Source organism: Toxotes jaculatrix, chromosome 5 (assembly GCF_017976425.1).
Source record: "Toxotes jaculatrix isolate fToxJac2 chromosome 5, fToxJac2.pri, whole genome shotgun sequence".
Lineage (NCBI taxonomy): Eukaryota > Metazoa > Chordata > Actinopteri > Toxotidae > Toxotes > Toxotes jaculatrix.
The window spans coordinates 2,662,515-2,690,003 of record NC_054398.1 but is presented as its reverse complement, the minus strand read 5'-3'; the positions used below and the strand labels follow the sequence as shown (position 1 = coordinate 2,690,003).

General features: G+C 42.9%; 1 protein-coding gene across 2 annotated transcripts; it reads right to left on the bottom strand.

Moving 5' to 3' along the window:
- Window positions 1–357: 357 nt before the first annotated feature.
- Window positions 358–27,489, bottom strand: ckap5 (cytoskeleton associated protein 5). Of its 2 annotated transcripts, XM_041038103.1 has the most exons (44): window positions 27,381–27,489; window positions 24,989–25,085; window positions 23,051–23,244; window positions 21,137–21,343; window positions 20,710–20,881; window positions 20,482–20,614; window positions 20,268–20,368; window positions 19,951–20,064; window positions 19,649–19,753; window positions 19,259–19,348; window positions 18,289–18,453; window positions 17,572–17,700; window positions 17,266–17,460; window positions 17,051–17,152; window positions 16,272–16,382; window positions 15,860–15,952; window positions 15,203–15,388; window positions 14,956–15,050; window positions 14,600–14,783; window positions 14,282–14,424; window positions 13,612–13,786; window positions 13,216–13,329; window positions 12,942–13,070; window positions 12,622–12,816; window positions 12,391–12,517; window positions 11,740–11,822; window positions 11,269–11,379; window positions 10,476–10,598; window positions 10,165–10,314; window positions 9,853–10,056; window positions 9,630–9,765; window positions 9,314–9,507; window positions 9,043–9,215; window positions 5,488–5,661; window positions 5,266–5,386; window positions 4,946–5,125; window positions 4,638–4,825; window positions 4,152–4,227; window positions 3,849–4,037; window positions 3,552–3,689; window positions 3,366–3,449; window positions 3,082–3,241; window positions 2,873–2,994; window positions 358–2,701 (listed from the first exon to the last, which is right to left on the bottom strand). In XM_041038103.1, exons 2-44 carry the CDS (start codon window positions 25,043–25,045, stop codon window positions 2,438–2,440), a joined length of 6,186 nt encoding a protein of 2,061 aa, XP_040894037.1. In that variant the 5' UTR covers window positions 25,046–25,085; window positions 27,381–27,489; the 3' UTR covers window positions 358–2,437. The 2 variants fall into 2 exon arrangements, with proteins under 2 accessions (XP_040894037.1, XP_040894038.1); XM_041038104.1 differs by lacking the exon at window positions 11,269–11,379.

Sequence of the window (27,489 nt, the reverse complement as noted above, 5' to 3'; positions counted from 1 at the left end):
ATTAAAAACAGAAAACATTTTTTTTAAGTTCTAAAAAAAATGTCATTTGAACCGGATGATCCAACACATCAGCAGACACTTCAACGTGCAGCCTGGCAGGTAATGACAGAGTCCAACACTGGGGTGAATGTGCTCCTTTGGATTTGTCTTTAAAACACAGCAGCGGAACTGAACTGCAGAACAACTTCCTGTTTAGTTGTGCTGAACTGATCCAGCTAATGAGAAGCTAAGTGACACAGAGACAGCCCCCAACACTGCTGTAAAATATAAATTGGAAAAAAAAAAAAAACATAAATGAGATGAAACTGTTTTAGGTTTCCAAATAAATAAAATTATCATACTGAAAGAGGGATTGTTAAAAAAAAAACAAGACTTTATTGCCATTTTCCACTATGGATTATACAAGGAAAGCTGGAGAGCAACAATGTAAGACTGGTACTGACATTTGAATTAAATACAAAAACAAAGGTATTTGTGTTTTTCTTTACTCAACATTCGTCTACAGAACAGATGACTGACGGGGCCATCCTCATCATCATCGTTGTCTTCATCAGAAAAACAATGACTTAATTAAACAGCAGTTTTATTAATGCAAACTTTATTTACACCAGAAGATTAAAACAAACACTGCCTTCATGCCATGCTCTTTAAGCCTACAGACACAAAGTGAACTTCCTTCAGCTGGATAAAGAGCCGTACATATATAACAAGTTTGGTTGATGCGCTTTACAGTGACGGCCATGTTGGCTCTACAGTCCAGTTGCATGACTGCTGTTAAATAACTGAGGGTGGAGGGGGAGGAGGGATGTTAGGGATGGAGGACATTACATACAGTATTTACAAGCAAATGTCAACCCACATCACAGTCCAACGCGCAAAATAAACTAAACACAGCTGTACACAGCTCTGCTTGGTCTGGACTTCCTGAATGAAGCGGCTCAGCTCACCATGAGAAGGGACTGATCCTCAGCTGATCGTATCCAGTTTGTCTGGGAGGAAAAAAAAACTTTTCCTCTTAAGGAAGGAGAACTAAAACCCACTGACTGCAGACAATCGCGTACTAGAAGGCCACAACATTTTTCAGAACTAAACTGGACAGGTTTCCCACATGACCCTGACCAAACCAGGGACTTTCCCTCAGTGGCTTTAAGAGCCTTGTCAGTTTGACTCCCCCCCCAGCAGAGGCAGAACGACAGAGGGTTTGATGACACTCTGTCGATACCATTCAACTAACTTTGTGGCCCCTGTCGACACAGCAAAAATGTGAAATGGAGAGAAATCAGACACTTTTTTTAATTTTAAGTAAGTGCTGGAGCTTCAAGCCCTGTTTGGATTATGTGCTATTTTGAAAGAGACATCAGTCTTTTTTGACTTGTCCTCAAACAACATAGGAATTCTGAAATTATTCCAAATCACTAGATGCACAAAGAGGACTTCAGCTGAAATCACTGGGAATTACAAACTAATACCATGACAGTGTACGAGTGTTCAGTGTTCAGTGTTCAGCCACGAGAGGGCAGTCAAACGCTGCATTTACACAGCTACAAATGACTTGAGCTCCTCGGAGCAGCGTTTCTCCATCCAAACACAGCAGCAGCAGCGATGTGGTACATCGTGGTAAAACAGGAGGAGACAAGTGATTCATTGACATTTGTCTTTTCCTGCCACCACATGAGAAACACTTCATAACGGTTAAGTGGTTAAAGACCTTTAAATATGTACAAACATATTGTCATGATACTAAAACAGAGAGGATGAGGTTAAGTTCACTATTCTGTTATTATAAAGCAGTGAAAAGTGTACACAGGACAGAAGAGGCTCCTGGGACAGGATGGGACAGGACAGGACTGGACAGGACGGGACAGGACAGGACAGGACAGTGCTTGGTGTGGATCAAACTGTACAGACTGAGAACTACAGCTCACTATGTGATCCTGTGCACACGACATCCAAACTCACTCCTCCTCTCTGGATTCAGCCTTTCGTCTCTTTTGTTCTGACGGTTGACTCTTCAAACAAAAACGACTCGACGTCTGAATAAAACATCTTCTAAGAAGTTTGAATAGTCACTAAAAACACTTGGTTTTCTGCAGTGTTTGTGTAGAGGCTAAAAATCACAGTCACTTACAGCTGACTTAGCCTTAGTTCAATCTGAATGTACTCCGCTACAATCAGATTGGGGTGTGTTTGATTTCTGATAACATACAGGCACAGTGGGTGGAGTCAGGTTCAAATTCAAAAGTGTGTTTGTCTGTTGCTACTGGATTTGTTGATACAGAGGGGTGGGCGTTAGTGTCCCAGTGCTTTCTTTTTTTTTGTTTTTTTAAATTTCCATCTAACAGAACAAGAACACAAACAGAGTGAGTTTAAAAGGACGTTGGATTTTCTACTACCAGCTGATTCCACAGGCTTTGCGGATGAGATGAAGCGACGCTCCTTACTGCCGGTTGCTCTTTATCCTCTCCAGACGTTTCTTCAGGTCGTCCAGATTGGCCGCCGGCGAGGCGGAGCGTGTGTGCGCGTGCGTCGGGGAGTGGGAGTGTGCGTTGTGTTCCTGCTGGTACATCTCTCGGGACTCTTTGAGCTGAGAGAGCTTACTGTGGAGCATGTCGGTGGAGGAGGCCACCGACGGCTTAGAGGACAGCAGGGAGGAGATGGGAGGTCGCTGCTGAGGCTCGTCCTCGCTTCCTCCAACACCCTGCTGCAGGCGGAAAGAGGAGGAAGATGAAGAGATGTGTTAACATCCATTATGTACATTAATATGACCTGTGTTTCAGGAAAAAAGATGAGACACTGGCTTTCACAGTTACCTAATGCTACCATTAACCCAGCAGATTTAGATGAGAGAGTGTGAGCGTGTCAGCAAACTAACCCTGGCGGTGTTTTCCAAGCCTTGTCTCTGTCTGAGGATCTTGAGTCTCTCGTAGTAAACAGCTGGTTTCAGCTCTTCGTTGTTGCTGCTCAGACTGGAGTCCACGCCGTGCTGAGGGATCACTGCAGACACACAAACACCAGCCAGAGTTACTACACACTCCTGACTTCATTGTCAGCAGAGCACGCGGTGAAAGCTTGCAGCCGTACCCGCGGAGGTCTGGATGCGAGCCTTGCCCTCTCTCTCAGACTCGATCATACGCAGGCCTCGCTCCACATAGCTCTGGAAGAACTGCGACGTGTTTTTGAGGAAGGGCTCCAGGTCTGCGTCCGAGTACTTCTGTTTGTACTCATACAGCTCGGTCAGACCCTGAGAGGAAGATGGACACATTTGTTTTCTGTTCATGAAGTTAGTAAAATTTAACACACATTTCTTTCAAGTATTCATCTGAAACAAATAATACACTAAAACTGATTTAAAGAATGCAGCTGACCTCCTTAGTGTTCTCCTTGGAGCCGATCTTCTTGAAGATCTCAGACAGAATGTCGCTAACCTTTGCCTTTGACATTCGATCCTCCTGGGAGCAAAATAAAAAAGACAAACTCATGTTACTTTAAATAATCATAATAATAATAATAATAACACACTTACAGTGTGTTTTTTGGAACGTGTTGCTCACCATGCGCAGACCAGTCTTCTCATTGCCTCGGTCACTCTTGAGGCCTGACAGGTTTCCAGAGTGTTTGACCACCCGCCTCAGATGGGCCTCCAACTCTGACTCATTACGATTCTCTATCATCGACAGGTGGTCCAGGATCTGTTTATCAAGACATTAATACGACAAATAGATCAAAACTCATGAAGTAAATCCAGCGAACATTAACTCTGTTCCAGGATCTAAACCACTGGACCAAAGGATTTCACTAAATCTGCTCAGAATGTGATGTGTGTGTGTGTGTGTGTGTGTGTGTGTTACCTTGGCCCCAGTGAGCTTGCAGAGTGTGTGTAACAGAGTCTTGAGGGTCCTGTGAGGGACGTCGCTCTTGAGCTGCTTGAGTTTCTCTTTGGGGAAAACCTTCATGAAGTTGTGGACGTCCAGTAAGATCCGGTCCAGGTTGATGCTGTTGATGGTCTCTGGGAGGAAGCGGATCATCCTCCACAGACACTGAACACACAGACACACACAGACACACACAGGACAGTCAGTCTGAAGTGTAGAATAAGGAGCTGGAATGGACAGCAGGTTCAGTGTTAGTGTAATGTCCTATGCTGTGCTTACCTTCATGACCAGTTCAGAGAACATGGGGGGACCAGCTGTTGCGACTAAACTGTCCTGAAGCAAAACCAGCAGAGCACTGCGGAGAGGCAGGAGAGGAATGAGTCGACGTAACAGGTTAAAAAACAAACTGACTACAGAGTCATTTCATAATTATCCTACTTTGATGCTCTGAATTTCTCTTTGTAAGATAAACACTGTTTAAGTTCACTAACTGGATTTAGAGCTTTCTCAGTTAAATTCTATCAAGTCTCTGAAAATGCTGAAAGGCTTTTAATGTGATAAACTTGTGCAGGAATCCTAACTCTAAACATCGATCAAAAAAACTTGGCAAAGTAGAATTAAGGGAAAACAATATAATAAGTGAACAAAACAACATTTTTGAATTACAAACTGGGCTTCTGGAAAACGTTGCATGACTGTTCGGATGGTCCTGAGCAAATCAAGAGTAAACTATGATCCTGATGTGAAACGTTTCCTCATACAAACCTGATCATGTTGGTCTGGTCTGACTTCTCCAGGACTCTGATGACCAGCAGGTTGACAGATCTGATGAGCTGCTGTCCGTCTTCTATGTCCTCCACTCTGCTATCCAGCATCAGCGTTATCAGGCCGTGCATCAGGTCCTTCAGCACACCCATAGACGCCTCTCTGGCCAGGGCCTCCATGGAGAACAACTGACAGAAAGGGACAAGAGGAGGTTCAGAAACAGTAAGCGTCTCCTCACCCTCAGTGTCCACCTCATTAACCCAGTTACTGTTACTGAGATATCACATTAGCAGCAGGCAGTGACTCACAGACAGCATGTTTCCTATGATGCAGCTGTACAGTTTGATGATGTCCTTCTTGTCCAGCCTGTCGTCAGCCATGTGTGTGCTGTAGATGAGCCTCAGCTGCATGAAGGTAGCAATGAGGAACTGATCGATGTGTCCCGACATGACCTCTGCTTTGTCCTCCTGCCGCAACACCTCGTCAATCTGCCGGGGACAGACCACACACACACACACTTTTAATCTCACTTTGAAGGAATTTTCAGGATTTTCAGGAGGCACCTGCTCGGCACCAAACAGCAGACACACTCTGTGTGTGTGTGTGCGTGTGTGTGTGAGTGAGATACCTGTGCCAGAGCCTGTATGCTGGTGTTAATGTCACCACTCGCCACCTGAGAGATGACGAAGTTGATGGTGGAGGCTGTGCTGTTGTGGAGGTCATCAAAGTGTGGAGAGACAGAGTGCATCCTTTGAACACAAAAGCACAAGCAACGTTAGCCACAAAAACAACATTCATCTGTGTGTTTTTAATGCTTTTCTTTACATCTTGAGTCTCGAGTTGTGTTTACTTGGGTTCGGGGATCATGATGGGCTCCAGCAGCTCATCCAGCTTGTGTTGGACGAGGTCTGGTAGCTCACACACTCTGCTCTGGTCCATCTCGATCATGTCCAGGTCTAACTGGAACTCCTTGGGGATGGAGGGGTGGGAGGACTCGCTGTGCTGGCTGTTCTGACGGGCTTGGCTGGATGGACGTAGAGGGGGGACAGATTGGAGGACAGATGGTAGAGATGGGGGGCAGAGTAGACAGGAGAGTACAGTTAGTCAAGTGCGTTTTCAATCAGTGCCTTTCAGCTCCAGTCCTGACAGATGCAAGTTTTTACTTGATATTTTGAGAATCTGTAACAGTGTGAGGATGTTTGCAACAGTTTTCAGTCTAATGTGAATTTATTCAGAACAAGGTCAATAAAGTTTTGACCTCCAATCAGTGATTCTCACGCGGCAAAAAGAAACATCAATTACATTTTCAAAAAACATAATTTAGGCATTTGGCTTTAAACCATCAATTTTCCAGCTTAAAACCGACTTAGCCAAACATTTAGATGAGGAGATGGGCTCAGTGGGGTGTGCCCTCTTGTAAATCCCTGCTTTGATTCTCATGAAGAGCTGTTTGGCAGAACCTAACATCAAAGCATTAACGCGTGTGAATAACCTGATCTTTTCCAAATTACAGACGGCCAGGACTGAAGCTGATCAGCACTGATCTACAACCAACATTAAGCTTTTTTATTGTATAAAAACACAGAAAATGTACCTAATAACTGGAATAAAAACAAAACAAAACAAAAAAAACTGTTGGCCACATTAATGACGAATAACTAACAATGATTAATTAATTAGTCCACTTATAAACATAACGCAGACTTTGGCTTAATGAAAGCTTAAACCAACTGAACAACACAACCCGATGTAGTAAATCAGAGTCAATCACTCAGAACTGATGCTGCTTCTCCTGCCTCACCTGTCGTTATTTAACCACTGGCCACACAAATCTCGACTGAACATAATCTTTACGAGCTTTTTTTTTTTTTGAGGCACATGACACAACACAACAACTACTCACAACTAAATATGCAGGCCAATTAAATGCAATGTACTGAAGAGTAAGGACCGCACCGGCATCTAAGCAGACCAAGGTGAAATCAGCAGGTATGTTTACATGCTGTTTAACGTGCTTCAGCAGAGCAGCTAATTAGCGTTCTAGCCTCCATATTGACATTAGCAGAACACTTTTCCCAAGCAAATGTTTGTTTTGTTCAGTAAGCTAAGGTGCATCACAGGACGCGTGTCCCTGTCTGTAAGCTAGACGAGGAGACGTCAGCAGTAAAGGGTTGTTGCTTAAAGTCTGTGGATGTGCTGTGTAGCATGCTGCCGCCTGGCTCAAGGTGACTCGCTGCTCTGCCTGTGATAGGAAGCTGAATTTTTGCTTTGTGATTGGCTTTATCAAATTAAGTTCTCCATCTGCACAGACAAATACCTGCCAGTATTCTGTCCAATCAATGCAAAACTAGCAGGCGCAATCATGAAACCCGTTACTACTTCTTCTCAAAGGAGAACACATTACAACTTCAGTATGACTTTAAAAAGCAGAATGTTAGAGCATAATAGCAATGGACCACAGACGACCTGCCACTCGGCACATCATGTCCAGCATTACAATGCTGCGACTCAGTGCCCATAAAGTAGGTTCACAAGCTAACGTTAGAACAACAAGTCATGGCCAAAGATGCTACAGCAAGACAAACAAGGAGCCTTAATTTCTGGTCCTGCAGAGACGGTGTCTCTCGTATGAAGGCGCTCATCCACATAAAGGCAGGAGATTCACAGTAATGGTGAGGGTAGAAATAACAGACGGTGTTACAGTAAGATACCATGTGTACTAGCACATCACTACTGAGAACTTATGTGCTAATACTAACATTCAAACACATAACCAGAGTTTTTATATTTGTCTACTGATACTAACACTAACACATAACAACAAATGTTTAGATTAAGCAGAAAGTTATGTAACTTTGTTATGTTATGGATGAGTCACGTCAGGAAGGAGGGATGATTTAGATTAAAGACATGTGAGGCTGTATTACATTTTTTTATTGTCTTGACTTGCCTCACTGTGGTGTGGGCAGGTGCACACTGACCCATCACAACTGCTAACTGACTCATAATATTTACTCATAGGACTGAGAAGCTCATTATCAATGTCGTGTATTGGGGTCCTCTTTTTTGTGAGGACCCATTTTACACCATAGAACCAATCAAAATTATTGATAATTATAAAAAAAAAAAAAAAGGCAAAAAAAATAAAAATAAAAAAAATAAAAAATAATGTGGACATCAGTAGGTGACAAGTTTCCTGTCCCTGTTAACTGTCCAGAGCTCATTTTTCAAAACTAAAAAGCGTCTCCGTATTTGTAGGATGCAGTACACACAACATTCACAACAAAGACAAAAGGGTAACGAGGGAAGAAGTGGTGACAGCAGGACAGTTTGATCATTAGTCTGGTGCTTTACCTACCACGTGACAGTGACGAGGGACAAGGTCAGACGCTTATTCCCTCCCAGGTGAAGAAGCTCGACTACACTCAAATGTCGCACCAAACTTTTCTGAGCATTATTCTAATGAATGATGAATATTAGATTGCATTCACAGGAGTTCTTATGATGATAACACAGAAAAGGAGAGAGGGGGGAGGAGGAGGAGGAGGAGGAGGAGGAAGAGGTACTCACATCCTATACGTGCGATACATTATTCTGCTCCGAAAGGACGGCAGGCAGAGCAGAGAAAGGAGGAAATCACACAGGGAGAAAGATGAAGGGTTAAGAGACAGACGGGCAGAGACGGGCAGAGACGGTCAGAGACAGTCAGCCGGCCCACCAGCCAGCCAAAGACACGCACACATTGAGGTTGGTTTCACAGACAGTGGATTGGACTTTATGGCCAATTTTCCTTTAGAATGAAAGAAGTGTCTGTGAGAGCAACTCAACATGCAAGAGCTCAGTAAAACAGGGCAAGAAGAGAAGGATAGATTAGTCATGAGCAGTAAACCAATCATTAAAAAGATTCATGGCACAAATCTAACTACAGTCAAGTCACAACGGTCCACAGCATGTTGAGGTCTGGTGTGGACCCGACAAATTAAAGAGGCGGTTGGTTGACAGAATGAATAACATGCTTATGAGAAACAGCTGGAAAAGTTTGGGTTTAGTATGATGAAGACATTTCATGCTCAACTACAAGATGTTTTGCCTAAAACTGGAGTTTCCTGATGTCTGGTGTAAAAATGATGTTGCCCAGTGTTCAGTAAAATACTACTTTTATAATGAACACAAGCGAATGTGTTCAGTATTTCTCCGACATTTTTGCATGCAGCATCTGTTATGTTCACATGTTCATATGATTTATTGTGTCAGATTTAGCCACAAGGCTAAATTTCACCTGCGGTCCCTGAGAAGGCAGACGTAAAACAAATATTTTTAGCCTCCTTGCTGGTTTTTAATTCAGCTAAAATTCATATGCTACATATCTCACATATCCCACAGCCCTGAGTCAGAGGTGACCTACTTCAGTTTGTTGGGGTCTTCCTGGGCAGGCTTGCGGAGGAAGGTGGCGTTGGGGTTAGCTGGGTGTTCTCTCTGAGGCCTCTCTGTCGCACTCTGCTTGGCAGGAGCTGCGGGAGTCTTCTTGGCTGAACGCTTGATCCTCTCTTCCAACATGCTCATGTCCTTCTCTGACAACTGGAAAGGACGGGAGAATGAGTAAAGCCAAACTGTACGGAGTAGGTTTTTTTTTTTAGGTTGAGTGAAGTATGACAATGGTCTGATTTCTATCTTACATTTCCTATTAGTTTGTAAACTTGGTCACCACAGACGTTATAAACAGCCACCACAGTGTTCAGGGCGGCATTGCGGACAGATGTGTCTCTGTCACCGATGTGAACAGCGATCTCCTTCAGTGACTTAGCTGGAGTCGGCTGGCATACATTCATCCCATAGCCCTCTATCAAACAACCCAACTCCTCCAGACATTCTGAGGACAGAGAGGAAGCCACAGTAACACGTTAGAAAACTTCCCACAGTTCAAATCAAACAGGCTTTGGACAGAAATAGGTGCAGTTTCAGCCGGTTAGCTTGCTGTATGGAGAGACATACCTGCTCTCTGTTTGGAGTTCTTGGACTTAGTTCCATCCATGAGGAAAGGGAAGACCTTGGACGCTGGGTAAACCTTACACAGCATGGTCAGTATGGCCCGCACATCTTTACGAACCACGTCCTTTGACTCTCCAACCTGAAGAAGAGATATGAAAAACTGAGCAAAAAAACCCAAAAAACCCTACAATGGCTCGTTTCATCATTCTGAGTGATGGGTGCTCACCTTGAGTATAAGGTAGGGTACGAAGGAGTTGGCCTCGTACTCGGTCAGGTGGTAATTCTCTCTGTTCAACATGGCAAACAACAGCTTTAAATATTCCAGCACTTTCATTAGCACTGTGGTGTTTGTGTCAAAGAACCGCAGGGTGAACCACTTCAGAATCAGGTCCAGACAGCTGATAGTGGCGTCGCTCTCACTCTCCAGCCTCTGTCCAATACAAACACACAAACTTCATTACAAAAAGGATCTTCAAAAACACAACCCGCTTGTGGAGAAGAAAAAAAAACAAAAAAAAACAAAAAACACAACCATTACCTCAATCATGACTCCGATGGCCTTGACGTGTCTCTGGAAGTCAAAGTGAAAAAGCTCGTCCTGCAGCCACTTAGCAAAGCAGGTGGACATCTGAGTTTTCAGCTGCTCCACATATTCATCTCGAGGGGTCATGAAGTTCCACTTCAAAATCTACAGTACAAAAAGAAACATTTTCAGTTTACTCGACTCTGCTAACATTAAGCAACAGAGCGGAGCACATCAGAGCAGCAAACACACAGACACTTATTCTTTAGGAGAAATGAATAAAGACTTTATACAGAACAAGCAAAAACAGCATCACAGTCAGGTACCTTCAGTTGCTTCTCTTCTTTGATCCTCTGTTCCTTAGCGTTGGGGACGAGGATGAAGATCGGCCCGGACCTGTCTTCATCATCCTTCAATCCTTTGACCGGAGGCTTCTTAGCCGCTGCACCCTGAGAGAGGAGGCAACATCACAGTGTGAGGGAGAGTGCGTGGAACACTGCGCTCTGTCCGAGGATGTGTAATCATTATTTTGTGCAACCGTGTTCTCTCATTCTTTTTTTTTTGTGTTTGATTTGAGGAGGTGTGCGTCGGTGACGGTCAGAGTAGAAACAGGAGATAAAGGGGTGTTACGCTGAAAAGGTCTCAGTGCAGGTTAACACACAAACAGTGAGAAAACGGTGATGAGATATTATTCAGAAACATTCATGCAGTGGAGTGACCTGAACCACTGAGGTGACATGTGACCTCTCACAGCTTGTGCTCCAGTTCTGTAAGCATGCACACACACACTGCACTTCTTTACTTATCTGCATGTTATTACACGTTAAAAACTTAAAACTGATTTCACCTCCCTAGAAGCGTGTCACATTATACAGCGGTACATTCAGTGGGAGTATTAGTGATTCCAGAGACACAGGATTAGGCCGAGCCAAGACAGAACCAGGTCACGGCAGAGAGAAGCTGGCCGGGGGGTTAACAACTGTCGGGTGTCCGCTGAGAAACTCTGCCCAAGTCTGGCTCTAGAGCTCACAGCTGGCTTTAACAAGCAGCAGCATGTAGATGAAGTGTGAAGACGCTCTAGACTGAGTTTGATCACGAGGACACCCGATACACATCTACCTGTTGACTGCCAGCAGCAGCTTTCCCTTTGCTGGGGGGCTTTTTACTAGCATTACTGTCCTTGTCCTTGGAGGGAGGGGGAGGGACAGGTTCTTCGGGAGGGGAGGGAGGCTGGGTGAATAGAAAAATCACACAGTGTTTACACTTCACTGACATGAAATGACCAACAAAAACCAAATGGTGTGCACAGGAAACAGGGTCAAATGTACAAACCTGATACGCACAACCTCTAACAGGAGTGACAACAACTTAAATACACATGGTGATGTGTGAATATTTACACAGGTACAAATCTTCAGTGTGTAAAAGGTTAATACAACACTTGCACTGTTCATCATTAAAATGAATGTGGAGAGGAATCCAGTCTTTTCTGGACAGACATTAAAAATGTATTGGAGCAACAAAACATCCAAACTTCTCTGTTCCTGCGTGCACACTGAAAATGAAAGCAGCCGATCCAGGCGGACACACCTTCTTAGCAGCCACTCCTCCTCGGACCTTCTTAACTTCAGGTTTGCTGTCAAAGTCTTCACTGGCTGCCTGAGACCTGGAGGCTGCAGAGGACAGGCACGGGTTAGATTTTCTCTAATGTGTGAATAAAGCATTTTTATTAATTACTGAGCAGACCATCAAAACATCTGACATCACACACTTTCTGTATTTGCACTTTTTTTTTTTTTTTTACCCATTTCACACATTTGAAATGCCGCCCAAATCATTCAAATGAATTCAAATGTGCACTTCCCAAACAGCCTTATCTTTATCAGTTTCTTTGCCATCTATGGTATAGAGCCCAAAATACTTCCACACACTGATCTCAGATGCTTTGGTGTCACGACTGTCCACTCAGGACGGATCTGCTTGCTTAGTTTGCTGACTGGTCAATAAGGCATGTCATAGGTCAAGCTGATATCAAAGTTTTAGAGCGCCCTCTCCTGGATGATAAGGCAAACTACTACAGTCTGCTGCACTTCATTACAGATCATATTGTAACTTTCTCCCCTGACTCAATCCTAGACTTTGCATTTTGTGTAAAACGACCACAGAACAGCACAGATATGGTCCGACTTTGAGAATGTGTCTTAATGTGAAACTGTTCATTCATTGTGAGGTCGTACAAACCTGAAGCGGCTCTGCTCGGCTCTGCGGAGCCTTTTCCCCCTCCAGCTTTGGCAGGAGCAGCAGGTTTGGCCGGCATCAGTGCTCTGGCCTTTTCCAACATGGCTAACACCTGATCCTTAGAAGCAGGCTGGAGGGAGATGAGGACAGAGACACATTATTAATTAAGTTAATTATCAAGTTATGTGTCAGTCATCACACAATATGTGCTGTACTATATAGTAGTATATGTACTTTGAGTTTCCCAGTAGCCTTGGTCATTTTGTCATAGCCCAGGTGCATCATGAAGGTGGGCAGGGCGTCCTGAGCTTTCTTCCTCACATCTCCATTTCTGTCCTCCAGGCAGGCATAAAGTTGAGGGACACACAGCATCAGATCCCCAGGTACTGTCCTCAGGGTGGGCAGCTTCTCTGCTAACCAGCCAAGCACCTGTGTGATGGAGGCATATTTATGGCAAAACGTGTGGAAAGAGAAATTTTTCCTTCTCTGAATAAACAAAACACAGGTTTCTCCTCCACAAACACGTCAGAAAAGAGGATGTATCTGTGCGTAACCTCCTGTCGTAGGAAGGGATTCTCCCTCTTCAGCTCCTCTGACAGGTCTTCTCCTTCCAGCCAGTCCTTCATCCCAGTCTGCTCCACCCAGGCCTGCAGAGTGGTCATGGCAGCTGCCCTTACATTAACCTGCAGAGAGACAGAGACACATGTCCATCATCACCACACAGCCAGGGATGTCATACTGTCCCCAGATCAACAGGTTTCCATCTTCTCATGCCTCCTCTTTATTTCACTATTTTCTTCATATAAAGCCAGTGTATGTGCCCAGTACCTTGCTGTCTCCCAGTACAGTAATAACAGGGATTCCCAGTGCTTTCACTTGCTGCTTAAGTCCAGGTCCCATGGCTGTGGCCAGCTGCTGCAGGATGGTCAGGGTCTGCTGGACCTGGAGACCAACAACATTTGATTTACATTTTAATATCGGATTATTGTGAAAGGTAGTTTTTGAAGCTTACTCAAATATGAGCAGCCATGTACACTGTTTGTTATCTAGTGCAGGAATGGACCTTTTTCCAAACATTTAACTGTCTGAATACAATGTTGTTTCATATTAAACAAAGCTGGTCCGGTGGAAAGTAGTCTGCGGCGCAGTGGCAGCTTTTAGATCCCTAAAACAAACTGGCAGTTTGACTCTTCATAAGCAGGATAGACCTGCTCTCTTACTAACCAGGATCTTGTTGGAATCACTGAGTCGTCCCTTCAGGGCCAGAGCCAGCTCTCCGATGTTGGTCGTGATGAACTTGGCCTCTGATATGATGGCTGCCGCCTCGTCCAGACCCTCCTTCCTGATCTTCCAGTTCTTATCCCCAATTTTAGACACCAGGTCAGATGTGATCTTGTCACTTACAGATGGGAAGGAAGAGACAGACATGAGAGAAAACAAGTACAATATGTGAGTGTGTGTGTTTGTTTATCTGTCAGCAAAAAGTACTGAACCAAAGAACCTAATACATTTTGGTGCAGATCTGGTTAAAGGGATATATCCAGGATTTTTTGTTACCTCTTTCCTTAACATTGCAAGACTGGGCATTGGTCACCTTAGCAGCGGTATGATCTCTACTGAGTGCCATTCTAGCTGGTCTTGTGACCGACTAGAATCTATAGACTCAGACACATATTATTCTAATTTGAGCAATTAAATTACTTATGTGTAATATTACTGTTATTTTAGAAACATTAGAGCAAAATAGAGCTGCTTATTATTTTATTGCCATAATAATATCAGGACGTTTATTTTCTCAAAAATGGGTAGAAAATAAAAAGTTTAAGGCTTATGAATTTGTTTTGTTAGCATTGGTCGACTGAGAGGTTCTGTCCTACAGAGTCTGTTTGGTTACCTGATATCTGCTCTGGGAAGCAGGTCCATGATGTCCTGTCCTTCTCCTCCATCTTCTTCCTGCTGCTCTCCTTCATCACCCTCCTCTTCCGCCGCTGCCTTCTTGGTGAATCTGACTGGAGGAGGTGGAGACTGGCCCTGCATCTGTGAGGGGGGATGGACATACAAACAGATCTCTTATTTTCCTTGTCACACGTCCTTCCCTTCTATACTTGTTGTCAGGATGACCAAGTGGTGGGGAAGGCCATGAATATATTATTAAAGTCTCTTTGATGTGTTCTGTTTGTTGTATTCTCTGATCCAACCAGAAAGTCCATACCTTTTCAAATTCGGCATCAATCTGTGCAAGGAGAGCAGGCTTCTCATCTTCAAAGAACATGCGCAGAGGAGCTCCCATGTAGAGGTGCATGACTCCCAGCAGGGTGATGGCTGCCGTTCGAACAGCAGGGTTAGTCGCTCCCAGAGCCGTCTTCACGTTGTTGATGAAACCCTTCACATTGATACTAAAGAGAAAGAGTCAAAGGTCAACAGATGCCCTTCAGGTGCTGTAACATCTATTTTCTTTTTTCGTTAATTGTTTAAAATGCAAGTAATTAATTACAAAAATCAGTGACCTCACTTTTTTTTTAATGCCTTGAAAATAAGAATGAGTGTTAAAATAAGGCGTGAAATTACCCAGCAAAGCCAAACTCCTTCATGGCGTTAGCCAGCCAGTTAAGAGTCTCTGCCTGGTTTTTGGGGTTCTTCTGTGCAAACGCCATGGAGACAACCTGACAAATAAAATACAAACATTGTAAATACAGTATGTCCACCATCAACGTCTGCTTAACCCTCTGGGATAGGATCTTTCTCTGGGATAAAAAATATCTTTCAGTTCTATGTAGGCAACTTAAAAAGATTTCTAGTGAAATTGTTTAAAAACCTGTTCTGCAGTCCACGGCAGAGAGCAGGCCTCTCCAATGGCCGTCAGTCCCTCTTTTGCGTTTCCACCACATTTGACGTCTCCGACCTTGTCCACCAAGCCATCCAAAACCACAGAGGCTGATGTCTTTGAAAACTGTCCTCTCTGAGCTATGAGAGCCACAATGTGCAGCTTCATCTGCATCACCTACACAGGGAGAGAGGAGATCACAGCATTAGAACGGATCCTTACTGACTGTTCCTCCCTTGACCTGGAAATGGATCGGATCATAACCTGGAGTAGCCTACTGAAAAATAAATCCACAAATAAAATCAATACATGCAGACGCAAGTAACAATTGAAATAAATAAATAAAAAGCAACACATTCCTGGTTCATGTGCATTAAGCCTCTGAGCAGTGAAGTCTATTTATAAACAGTTCCACAGTACGCGGTATAAATACACAGGTTTTTAATAAATGTGCAGATGTTTCTGAAACAGTTCATTGTAAAGGTATATATGAGACAAAAATATTTATGAAAACAAAACAAAACAAAGCAAAACAGCTGCTTTGCTGTAGCAGTAATAACTGTGAGCTTTATAAACACTTTGCAGTAGGAAACTGACTTTCATTGAGCTCCAAAGTCAATGGACAGCTGATGTAACAGAGCCAGTTACCTGAAAGTTGGTCTCCTTCCAGCCTGGTTTCTTGGCCAACATCCTGACTAAGGCCTGGCAGGGCATCTCCCCCTTATCCATGCTCTCAACAGCCTAGAAGCATAAATGAATCTATAGATTAACATTCCTGCATATTATTGTTATGAAGTAAAGACACGTCAGCTTTTTCATAGATTCAATGTGCAGCATAGTGTTTCAACTTTTACAAGCTGAAAATGTAACAGTAATAGGGTTCAGCCAGTATGAGGATCTTCAACTCTGATATTTTCACAACTGACAAAAACTTTTTACTTTAAGTTGGGCTACTACGGATTATTTTGATTATCAAATACTCATTCTGTCTATTAAATGTCAGAATACTGTGAGAAATGCCTGTTAATTGACGACTCGGTCAACTGGTCGTTGCACTTACCCTCTGGAACTCCTCCATACTGGCCAGTCTCTCCTTCCAGTTGGCTGAGTCCAGCTGCTGCAGGCAGGAAGCAGGAAGTACCCTTGCTGCCAGCTCCTCACATGCCTCAGTCTGACATAACACACACACACACAAAATCAAATTCTGACCAAGAACCCACAGGGGGACAGACCATTACTGTACTGGCCATAATATAAGAAATAATTTTCCTCAGTATTACACTTGAAAAAGTAACAGAACTGGAATTTACTTATTCACACACAACTGCAGATTTCCTCTTTCAATGGAGTACAACAAACAAACAATATAATATTTATAGCCTTAATGTTGCTAGGCTACCAAGTTTCTTCAGGTTCAGGCATTTAGCCCTAAAGAAGTTAAGGAGGCCCAGTTTAAGCGACAGGAGTTTCTGAAGGCTCATCATGTGATGCCTTTTGCTAACAAAGAGCAAATAAATTCCTGCGTGGGAAAACAAGTCAATAGCGTCTCTTAAGTTTAGACCAGGGACAGAATCATCTGTCCAACAAGAACGACCAGCCCTAAAGAATGTCAGAGGGGCTTTTTGAGCTCCTCAAGAAAAATATCAACCACTCCAAGAGCCTGACAGAGGGACGTGAGTATGTGACTGATAACCAGGAAGAATTAGCGAGTATTAAATGTTTCATGTTCATGAGAGAAAACCCTGTAAGAGTGTGACCCCACTTCTCTTTGGACTAATATCTGGTACTGTTACACACCTTTTGAGAAAAAAGCTTCGACTGAAATGCACACAGACTTACAGACAGTTCACTCTCTGTGACCTCTTTAGTATCAGAGGTCTTCTTGGCTTTCCCACCACCCGCAGAGGTTGGCTTGCCTTTCTTGGGTGGACCTGATGACGGCTGCAAAAAAGAAACGCACAAAAAAAACTTGAACTACAGACTGTTAACGCCACCAGGTGACAAAATGTTTGAATTTATTTTAGTTTTCTTTATGAGACTTGCTCTGAGTATACCTTGCTGGAAGCAGCGGTTTGGGTCTTCTTGGGTGGGGCAGAAGATTTGGGTGGAGCTTCAGCAGTGGGAGGAGCTTTAGCTGCAGACTTTTTATCACCCACTCCAGCACCACTGGCACCACCGCCGCCGCCTCCTCCTCCTCCCGCTCCCTTCCTCCCTCCAGGGAGCTCCACTTTATCAGCACACTCCTTTATCTGTTAACATATGGAAAAAAGGACACGGCTTAGCAGTCAATGACAAAAAAAATGGGATTAATTCTAGCTGATGCTGGTTTCCTCTTCCTTCATCCTTCCACCAATCCTTACCTTATCCAGTTTGAGTTTATCCAAGTCAGTCAAGAAAGGGTTCACAGCTTTCTCTCCCACCACTTTCATGGCTGTCCCTAAAGCTTCAAAGGCAGCGTCACGCACCTCTGGAGCAGAGTCATTCACTTGCTGAGATGGTTAAAGAGAAAAAGCACAGGTGATGATTTGATGATTTCATAAACCACCTGAGATCATCTCAACAGTCTCAAAATACAGACTCAATTGTGGTTCCTACAGTAGAATGGGAGGCAGACCCTTCAGCTATCAGGCTCCTCTACTGTGGAACCAGCTCCCAGTCTGGGTTTAGGAGGCAGACCCCATTCCTACATTTAAAACTAGGCTTAAAACTTTCCTCTTTTAAAGCTTATGCCAAGGTAGCAGGGGGAAGTCATACTGAGCACTTCTCCCTGTCCGTTTTTATCATACTACTGCAGGTCACTAACTTTGTCTCTCTGACCTCTCCCTCCCTGTCCTCACTGAGCAGGTATCTCCGGCTGTGGAGCTGCAGGATCCAGATATGCCACTACTACTCACTGTTACACCTATAATTACACTGCTATTATTATCACAACAACCAGTCTGACAGTGCTGGAATACAACAGTATCTATAGCTGTTCATCATGTTACGATTAGATGCTACATAAATAAAAAATGAGTTTAACTGATTAACTGATATTACCAAAAGAGAAAGGCAATAATACTGTTCGGTATGTGTACCTTAATGAGAGCAGCACAGAAGGGTTTGAGGATGCTCTTGGGCAGTGTGGCCTGCGTGCAGTGTCTGAAGGAGCGGGCTAGAAACAGAGACGCCTGCTGCTTAATGGAGGGGTTCTTATTGTCCATCACAGCTAGGATGTCCTCCGAAAGGTTCTGGAGAGTGGTCTGGGAAAAAAACAAAAAAGATATATCACATTAAATATGACATTATAGAGAAAAAATAACAATCCAACAATTTATCCAACTTAGATTACAGCGTCTTCTGAGATGCATTAGAGGCTGGTCTGGTGAGTCTGTACAGTGCTTTATAAATAACAGCAGTCAAGTCAAGTTAGGAATCAGTACATGGGGATTTGAACCAGCACTGCAGAGCCGTGCCAAGCCGACGGAAGGAGGCTTTCTGAAGAAATCTCTGACTTTAGTAAAGTTAAAAGGGGATTATGTCGCTGGAAAACGGGCCCTGTCTTAAAACTAGGTCATCCCTGTAGTGAACGTGCAATTATTTTCCAAATTAGTTCCTTATGGCCAGAGAAAACAAAGAAAAAGGTTGTGTATTTCCTATATCCCTCTAAAGCAGAAAATCCTGCAAGAAACTTAATGCATTGTACACAGCGGCTACCCGGTCTCACCCAGGCCCCTCCTTTTATGGGTATTTGCCCCAGGGCTTCTGCTGGTGGTGGTGTGTTTACACAAGAGAGGTGGGGACTTTGTTTCCCAGGCTACCGTTCATTCAGCAGACAATTTGGCATTGTCCAGCATTTTATGTCTTTGCCACAGCTTTTGTTAAATGCAGAAGACAGTCGTAAACCTTAGAGACTGCACTGTCCATTTCAGCTTGGTACGGGAGACAGTGGTGGGCAACGGCATGAAAAAGTAAAACCTTCCATCCTTATGTACGACAAAGTACTGGGATATTCATGACAAATACAGATGTAATCTAAATACTGAATCGTATTTAGATTACACTTACAGTGAGGAAGATGGCGTCAATAGCTTCTTGCAGGGCCTGAACAACCTGAGGCTTCTTCTCCTTGAACTTCTCCAAAATAGTTGGAACCACCTGAACACACACACAGATCCAATTTAGCAGCAATCAATGATTCTGAAACATGGAAGAATACTGTCCTTCAGCTGTTCATTTGTAAAAAGCCAGAAGCTGCTCATTCAATTTTCAAGTTCAGTGCTCCTACCTAATGACGACACTCAGTTACTTCCACCTACATGAACACAGCACCAGCATGTTTTCTTGCTGAAGGTGTGTTTGACATTAGAAGAGGTGTCAACGTATCATAATATTTTACCACAGTACTTGTTCCTACGGTTTCTAAAAACATGTAAGGAGATGAATCCTTTAACTTACGTGTCCTGCATAGGTTCCAAATTTCTTCCTGAGACCACTGGCCAGTCCAGCCAGACATTTAGCTGCCAGTGACACCAGCATCACGTTGGCATCTTTTCCCACAACCTGGAACATAAAACCAGACAGTGCTGCAACAACAGTCACCAGATCCCCCTCAACCCAACCCAACCCAACCCAACCAAGTTCTGTTTGACCAAAACTTTATTTATGACAAGAAAATCTGATCACCGGTCTTTCGTGTCTCTAATAAGTTTGCTTTAACCCACTTCCAGATAAGACCGCCTGAATGCTTCAGTCTTTACCTTCTTCAGTGCCCTGACAAGGTCGCCATAGTCTCCATTCTCTAGTTTGGGGTTCTTGGTCAGAGCTTCTATAGCCTCCAGAGCTTCCTTTCTTTCCTGCCACTTTTTAGCTTCCTGCAGAAACAGAAACAGGCAGAGCAAGGTCACATATTACAACTTTTAAGGTTCATATCTTGTACATAAATAAAATTTCAGTTAAGATTTTTGTTTTTGGGACACAGTAAGAGGCTATGCATGACAAAACCTGCACAGTTAACCCAGACACACAATGTTTTTACATTCGTTTTTGAGGAGTTTACACAGTTGGATGAACTTACTATTTTTTCATAGAAGTCTTTGGGCATCTTGGACAGAATCTCCACAGCTTCCAGCAGTTCATAAGGATCCATTGCTGCCACTGTTTCTGTCACATCCTCACCTGAAAGAGGAACAGATGGCATCAGACCATGGCTCTACAAGTCCTCAACATCAAAAGCAAAATTTTGTATGTATACAACTGTTACACCAGTTTTCTACATACTTAATACCTACCATCAGACTGTGCTCCTCCTTGGGCTTGCTGGTGTTCAAACTTTGCCTTCAGGTCCTGCTGGGAGCGCAGGAACCTGCTTTGCTTGGGAGGAGATGAAGGCAGCTTCACCCACTCCTCCTCCAGCTCCTTCAACTGCAGGGACAGAACAAAAAAGCTTTGCTTAGTTTAACTTAACTCTGAAAGCTGCACATTAAGGTGGGTGAGTGCGTGCAGTGAGCGTACCCCACCTGTACAGAGTTAATGTTCTGCAGGGAAGGTCTCAGGGCATCTCTGATCCATCTGTAGATCTCCACAGCAAGCAGCTTGGCTTCATCTCTCACAGCCTTCTCTCTGGATTCAAACTGCTTGGGTAAAACCTTCACTACTGGCTTCAGCGTCACTATCTTAGATCCAAACTCACTAAGGGAAGATGATGACAGACCGACGGGTGACAAATCGTTAGTGCACATGTGTCATTTAAAACTGACATTACACAAACTCACAGTTATTTAATAGACTGAGTTGAGTATTTGGATGTCATTAGCAGTATGGAACCAAAACCACTGCCATAATAACGTGAAGTACATCAGCAACTGAATATTTTGATCATAATATATATTTAAAAAAATATATAAATCATATTTGGTCATTCTAACCCAGGAAAACAGCACCGACCTGAGACCCTTCCTGAGCGTCTCGATGCAGGCCACAACTATCTTGGGGTTCTTGTTGTCCAGTCCTTTTAGAAGTTCATCCTGAACCACCTCAGCCTTCTCTATCTCGATGTACATCAGACAGATGTCTGTGCCCAGCTCCTTCGCTCGGGCCTTTGGCTGGTTGAACACTTTGGTCACCACGCCCGACACCACCTCACCTGTCGTCCTGGGGCAAAGGGCACAGATACAAACACAGCCGCGTCAGAAGACACTGAGCATACCTGTGGACAGAGTCTCACAAATAAGGTTGACTTACATGGGCTTTTAAAGATCAACATACACAGATGCATCTGGATTTAATCTGTAAAAGGCTGTGTTTTTTTTTTTACATGAATATTTTGTACCTTTACTATTAATCATGTTTACATCATTCACTTACACTCAGAGTGAATGTCAACTTGCAAAGAGCTGAAACTTACTTTAGATGTATATAAATAACTGCAGTGAACAGCTCTGTCAGATTTAGGCTGTTGCATAGTAATGCACTTCAGATTTTTGAAATTCATCTACATGTGAAACTGCAGCTAACTCTGGCAACACAAAAACTTTTTTTCAGAAATGCAGGAAGTTTTGCGTCTTTGCAAGTTGATGGAGTTACTTAAAAATAATTAAATAAGTAAAATAAAAATAAAATTGCACCAAATGTGAGTATGAATGTTTTCCCGCTGCACAGCACAGCAAGGTAAAGTCATTTACTTGTTCCACTAATGAAACTAATGACCATGTCGGTCAAACCCTGTCAGTGCAGCATGAAGCACCTGGGCCAGTGCTCCAAGTACTGTAGCTTCTCCCCCTTCAAAGAGCTGCCCATGTTGTGTTGTGTTTCTTTGTCCTTCTGCTCTCCAGCATTGTCGCACCACATTCCTCTAACATCCGCTCACCTAACCACTGACTTCACTGATCACCACATCCCATTCTTTTTTTTTTTTAGCAGTTACGTTTTCTCAGTAAAACATATTTAAAACATCCTCTGTCTTTTCCATTATTTACTATAGTCTACCACATGGTTACCCCATCATCATTTACCTATTACAGCAATTTGGTCAGACAGTGGCAACCCCCCCCCACCATGTGGTAACAAACAGTCTTAGTCATACCATTTCTGTCCTCATTGATCATTTATTCAGTGAAGAGAATACGTCAGTGCTCAGTAAGATGACCACCAAAAACAAATACACCTGGCATCCTGAAAGCCTGCTTCACTGGCAGCAGACCAACTGGAGCTGATGCACACAGTATCATCACGATCAGCTGCCAGGCCTCTCACCATAAATAACAATCAGCCAGGCATCAGGTTACTCTGCTGGTAAACACCGAGGAGAGCTCTACAAACACTGACACAAAGCTTTAAAAGAAAACCCTGATTAACCTTTGCTCCTTTAAAGTCATTCTAATAAAGGTACTTTTCAATCAACTTTTGCCGTGTGAGGAAAAAAAAAAAATCTGGCGGCGCAGGCGGGATGCCAACACTGAGGGCTCTGGCAAAGCAACGCAGTGTCATCTGGCAACACAGCTGTAACGCAATGCAACGTTGTCAAGAAGGTGCTGCTTGACCAGTCAAACTCATGCAAGCACACATTCTTTTGTATTCTATTCTTTATCGCAAACAGCTGTTTACCTGACTATTGTTGTTATGAAAGATAGAAGAGTTGCCATTCTAACATTTCAAACTTTCTGTCTGTGAGTGTTCTGGTGTCTGATAAGCGTTAAATTATTAATCTAAGTGAGTTAGTGCAGCTGAACTGTATGTGGTTGTCTCACTGGTACCCTGAACAACATGCTCCAAACAATGCAGCTCCCTGCATTATTTTAATGAAGGGCTGTTTCAACGAGGGTTTTTAAAACGCTTGCAGATGAAATTCTTGTCACTTACTTGCCAGCTACATGGGCATTCTCGACGAAGGCCAGGGCAGCCTCCAGGCCTTTAAGCTGAGCCACAGCATTAGAGTCAGTCACAAACTTCTTTATCAGTCCAAGGTACTTCCCCCACTCTGGACTCTTCTCATCTTCTATCCTCTGAAACAGCTTCAAGGCTTCCTCATAACCATTCAGGCGGGCTTTCCACACCTGAAAGGTGAAGAACAGGAAGAGAAAGGATATACAATGATAAACAAACATCAACTGAAATTTGTAAAAACCCATTTGGTCAAGGCAAAAGAATTTATCTGGGTTCAAGCAGTAAAGAGCAGGACTGCTCAGTACCACTGTGTCTTACATCTTCTGACATTCCCACCTATTTCTAACACTCCAAAGCCAATATTAAGACTAAATTTAAGTTATGGTATGACTATGATTATGTGCAGACCAAAAAATCCCTGTGGTCTGTCCATGAGTTTAGTAAGTGTAAGTTCAGAAGCTGCCGGCCTTTACAAAAGCAGCCTCACAGGCAGCCAGTCCAGAGCCTATTTGATGCAAAGCCACAGTCTTTGGGGAAAAAAGTTTCAGAAAAAGTCAAATTTGAGTTCAGCCCCTGGTAAGGATATACTCCGTTTAACTTTGTTTCGCTTGTTATTCTCGCTCTGGTAACACTTCAACAATGATTCGTATTTGGTTGTGGAGTTTAAAATTATCTCTCTCACTCACATGCTCAGGAAGGAAAAAAAAACAATGCCTGCAGGGAGAATTTTTTTTAACCTGCCAAAATAATTATATCTATACTCTTGTGGTAGAAAAAAAAGAGGCAAATAATGGTATTGGTTTTTCATACACTAAAACAAATCCTATGCATTGCTTTAAAACTTGCTCATGTATATAGAGTTTCAAATTGGGAAGAGGCACTATCTGTCCAAAACACCATGGTATTCAGTTTAATGCCATTTATGACAAAGACAAGCTTCAAAATTTACTTAATCTTTGAAGCTCAAACCAAATATTTGGCTTTTCTGCTCGAAAAAAAAACATTAAAACATTAGTCGCTGCTTAATTTTCTTTTGATGAAGTAATCGATCAATCAACTAATAATTTCAGTTGTTGTCTGCAACCTTCATAAAGGTGGGATTTGTTGCAGGTTGGTTATATTAGACTGCATGAGCTTTGGGTAGATGGACCTAATAAAATGGAAACAGGGCGCATTTCTGGCAGCAGAGGTGTGTGTTCATGGTAATGAAGGAACATTTCTCCCAGCACAAAGGTGTGTCTTTCATAGTATTTGGACAACAATGGAACTCTGTGGCACGGATGAATAAGAGATATCAGGCTTTTACACAAAGGCAATTTTTATTAGGAGAAACAAATCTTTGTTGGTCTGGGTATTTTCATGGGATTATTAGACAATAAGCAAAATGCAGAACTTCACCAGCCGCAAACATCCAGGCAGAAGTTCAGAAGCTACTGGCCTGTATAAAAATCAGCCTAACAGGCAGCCAGGTCAAAGCCTGTTTGATGCAAAGCCATTGTTCTGGGGACAATGTTTAGGAAACAACAAAATCAAACACTATAAATGACCAAAGAATAACATGACATATTGCATTGTTTCCTGTTTAAATACTTACAGTGTATTAAGACTGATGTCATGTCTGATTGGTTTAAAGGATACTAATAAGATTTGGATTGGATTTGTGTATTTATTTAATCCCAAACTTAAAGCTCTCTGGGGATAATGATCCAAATAAACAGGGTAAGCAAGTCTGTGGGAAAGATAATCGGGCATCTCTGGTCCGATTTACACAGGAGACCACAAAAGGAAACACAACCCATCATTATTCTCTCACAACAGTCAAGTTTTTTTGGAGGACCAGTATATGGGATTGGAGATACCTGACAAACACTTCCTGTCATTATTTTGGGAAAACCAAGTTAGCGATTCAGTTACCTTGTGTTCACATTTTTGGTCGATGGGAAGCTTCATCCACTCACTGTCGTCCCCCATGATGGCCACTCGAGGGGTGGGCTTCCCCAAAGATACTCAACTGAAAACAACAAAAACAACAGCTTTACTGACACAAACTCACATTTGTTGAATTTCATCTTTACTGCTTCTGCGGTTTACTAGAGGGAACGCTTGTACAAAGATCTAGAGAAATAGTAAACCCTAAAAATCCTCTCAGAAATACTGGTGTCAGTGGAGAACTGCAGGTGTTTTGGGGTTTTTTTAGGGAAAATTGGCTTTTCATGTTTTGTTGAGATAAACACACAACTAGCCCTGACATTACCACAATTTCCAAAGTGGCAAGAGGTACAAGTTAAGGATGCACGATTAATAGTTTTTGAATTCACATGCCTGTTCTATCTCATTTTACATGAACCCAATTTATTCAATGGAAAAAAAAAAAAAAAAAAAAAAAAAAAATATATATATATATATATATATATATATATATATATATATATATATATATATATATATAAGTAATGATACCCTTCCATAGTCAAATATGCATAAAACAATGAATGGTTGCATTTTTAGTGCTTTCACCTAAAGTGCTTTGCAAGTGACCCGTTCACACATACACACACCAATGGCACCAAGCAAACATGCAAAGTTCTGGCTTGACCATCAATAGCAGCTTGGGGTTGAGTGTTTTGCCCAATTGAACAAGTGGACAGGCGGAACTGGAGACTCAACCCTGTGATTAGCGGATGACACAAAAAAAGGATACTGCAATGCTCTGCAATTTTTTACATCTGCCAGCATACACACTAGATATATAAACCGATTTAGAGTCAATAATATCAGCTCTCTGGAAAGGAGTCTGGTTCTGGTTTCTACATTCCACATAAAATTACTTTTCATGACATTTGCATAACTTTACAGTGTTTTGACTGTAGTGCTGCGGCGCAGATGCCATGAAATCCAAGAAACTGTTTTACCGTAAAGCTTGGAAAATACATTTCAGCTAGAGAAGACGTCTCAGCTGAAGCAAAAAGGTAATATCAGTATCAACCTCAGCAAACTGACAGTAAGAAAAAAAAAAAAAAACTAATCTACTGTGTTTCAACTAAACAAAATCTTAGCATCAACGTGTCATTTGCTTCACCAAAGTTACTTTATTTTCCATTTTTGGCAATAAAAAGACTCCAAATAGCGTTCAGTAATTTCTTCAGTTGCAGTATCTGTCAGTCACTCACTTCCAGTTGAAAGCATAAGCATGTGATTGTCTAATGCACATTCAGGGAGTGGCTAAGGGTTCATATTTCATATTGATCCAGCCCAGTCTAGTAAACGGGCTGAAGACATTATCCACATCTCTGCAAAACACTGTTGGGCACGTTGACACAAAGTAGTATCCCTAAAAATGAACAACCCCTGGCACAAACATAGCAGACCTCTGGGTGTAGAGAGCACCAAACCCCGTTAAATAAATCAGGTCCACACACACATGACTTGATACCCTTCCAAGAATCATCTTGTGACAATGGAAGACTCCTCATGCATCTAAAATCACCAAGCGCTACGTGTTTTAAAAACGCGCACAATTTAAGAAAAGCTTCTTATTGACCGGGACCAAGGTTCACTGACACCCACCTGAAAGTTCCGATAAAAACAAACTCCATGCCGACCACTTTTAACGAAGAGATGCGGCGATGGGATGTGTATGGAAACAAAATCCTGAAACTGTAACACTGTGCACAACTCTCCAAATCTTTCAGTATTTCTGACATAATAAAAACTGGAGTCCACGCACAGCTATCCTACGTGCACTCAGACACTAGACTGCACCCTCAAATACAGCCAGCCATAAACAGTTAGGTTAGCAACCGTTAGCAAGGAAACTGTCTAACTAATTTCCCTGGTTGTCACTAATGGCATTTCCATTTTGATCAGCATGGGAGTGGTCAGCATCTTAACTAGCTGTCGATAGTTACTGGTCAGACGAGCGCCACAGACTAGCTAACTTAGCAACAACGATGACAGTTAGTACGTGCACGTTAACCCGCTCATTCCGGTTAACGCCACTTCAGCAAAAATACAAAACCAGCTCACGTTGACAGCAAATGTCTAGCTTGTTGGCATGCGCGGTATAAACTTATTACGTCCAATGCGCGTCCACAACGAGACCTTATTGTTTGTTAGCGGTCGGTAGCCGCCGTTAGCTTCTTAGAAACAAGGCTATGAGCTAATCTTCCATCCGCGCCAACACAACCAGGCCTAACCACGCAGTTCATAACGACAGCTGCAAAAACACAACCACCCAGCACGACAGATTTGAGTCAAACTTTGGTTTTAACGAAATTAAGAAAATGATTTCACATCGTAAGGATACCTGCTTTGCGTCTCTAGGAGACAATACGGCGCTGCCCGTCCAGCTTGTTGGGGGAGATAATGGGATCACTACAGAGAAGCGCAGCCGAGCTTTATACAAGCGTTCCCAG

Bases quoted from the DNA above. Each gene is read 5' to 3' on its own strand.
- ckap5 (XM_041038103.1), bottom strand. From the start codon at position 25,045: ATGGGGGACGACAGTGAGTGGATGAAGCTTCCCATCGACCAAAAATGT. The intron at 18,454-19,258 runs GTAAGTGTAATC...TTTTTTTCCCAG, and splicing joins TTGACGCCATCTTCCTCACT to ACCACTCTCCAGAACCTTTC. The intron at 12,518-12,621 runs GTACATATACTA...ATCTCCCTCCAG, and splicing joins AGGCTACTGGGAAACTCAAA to CCTGCTTCTAAGGATCAGGT.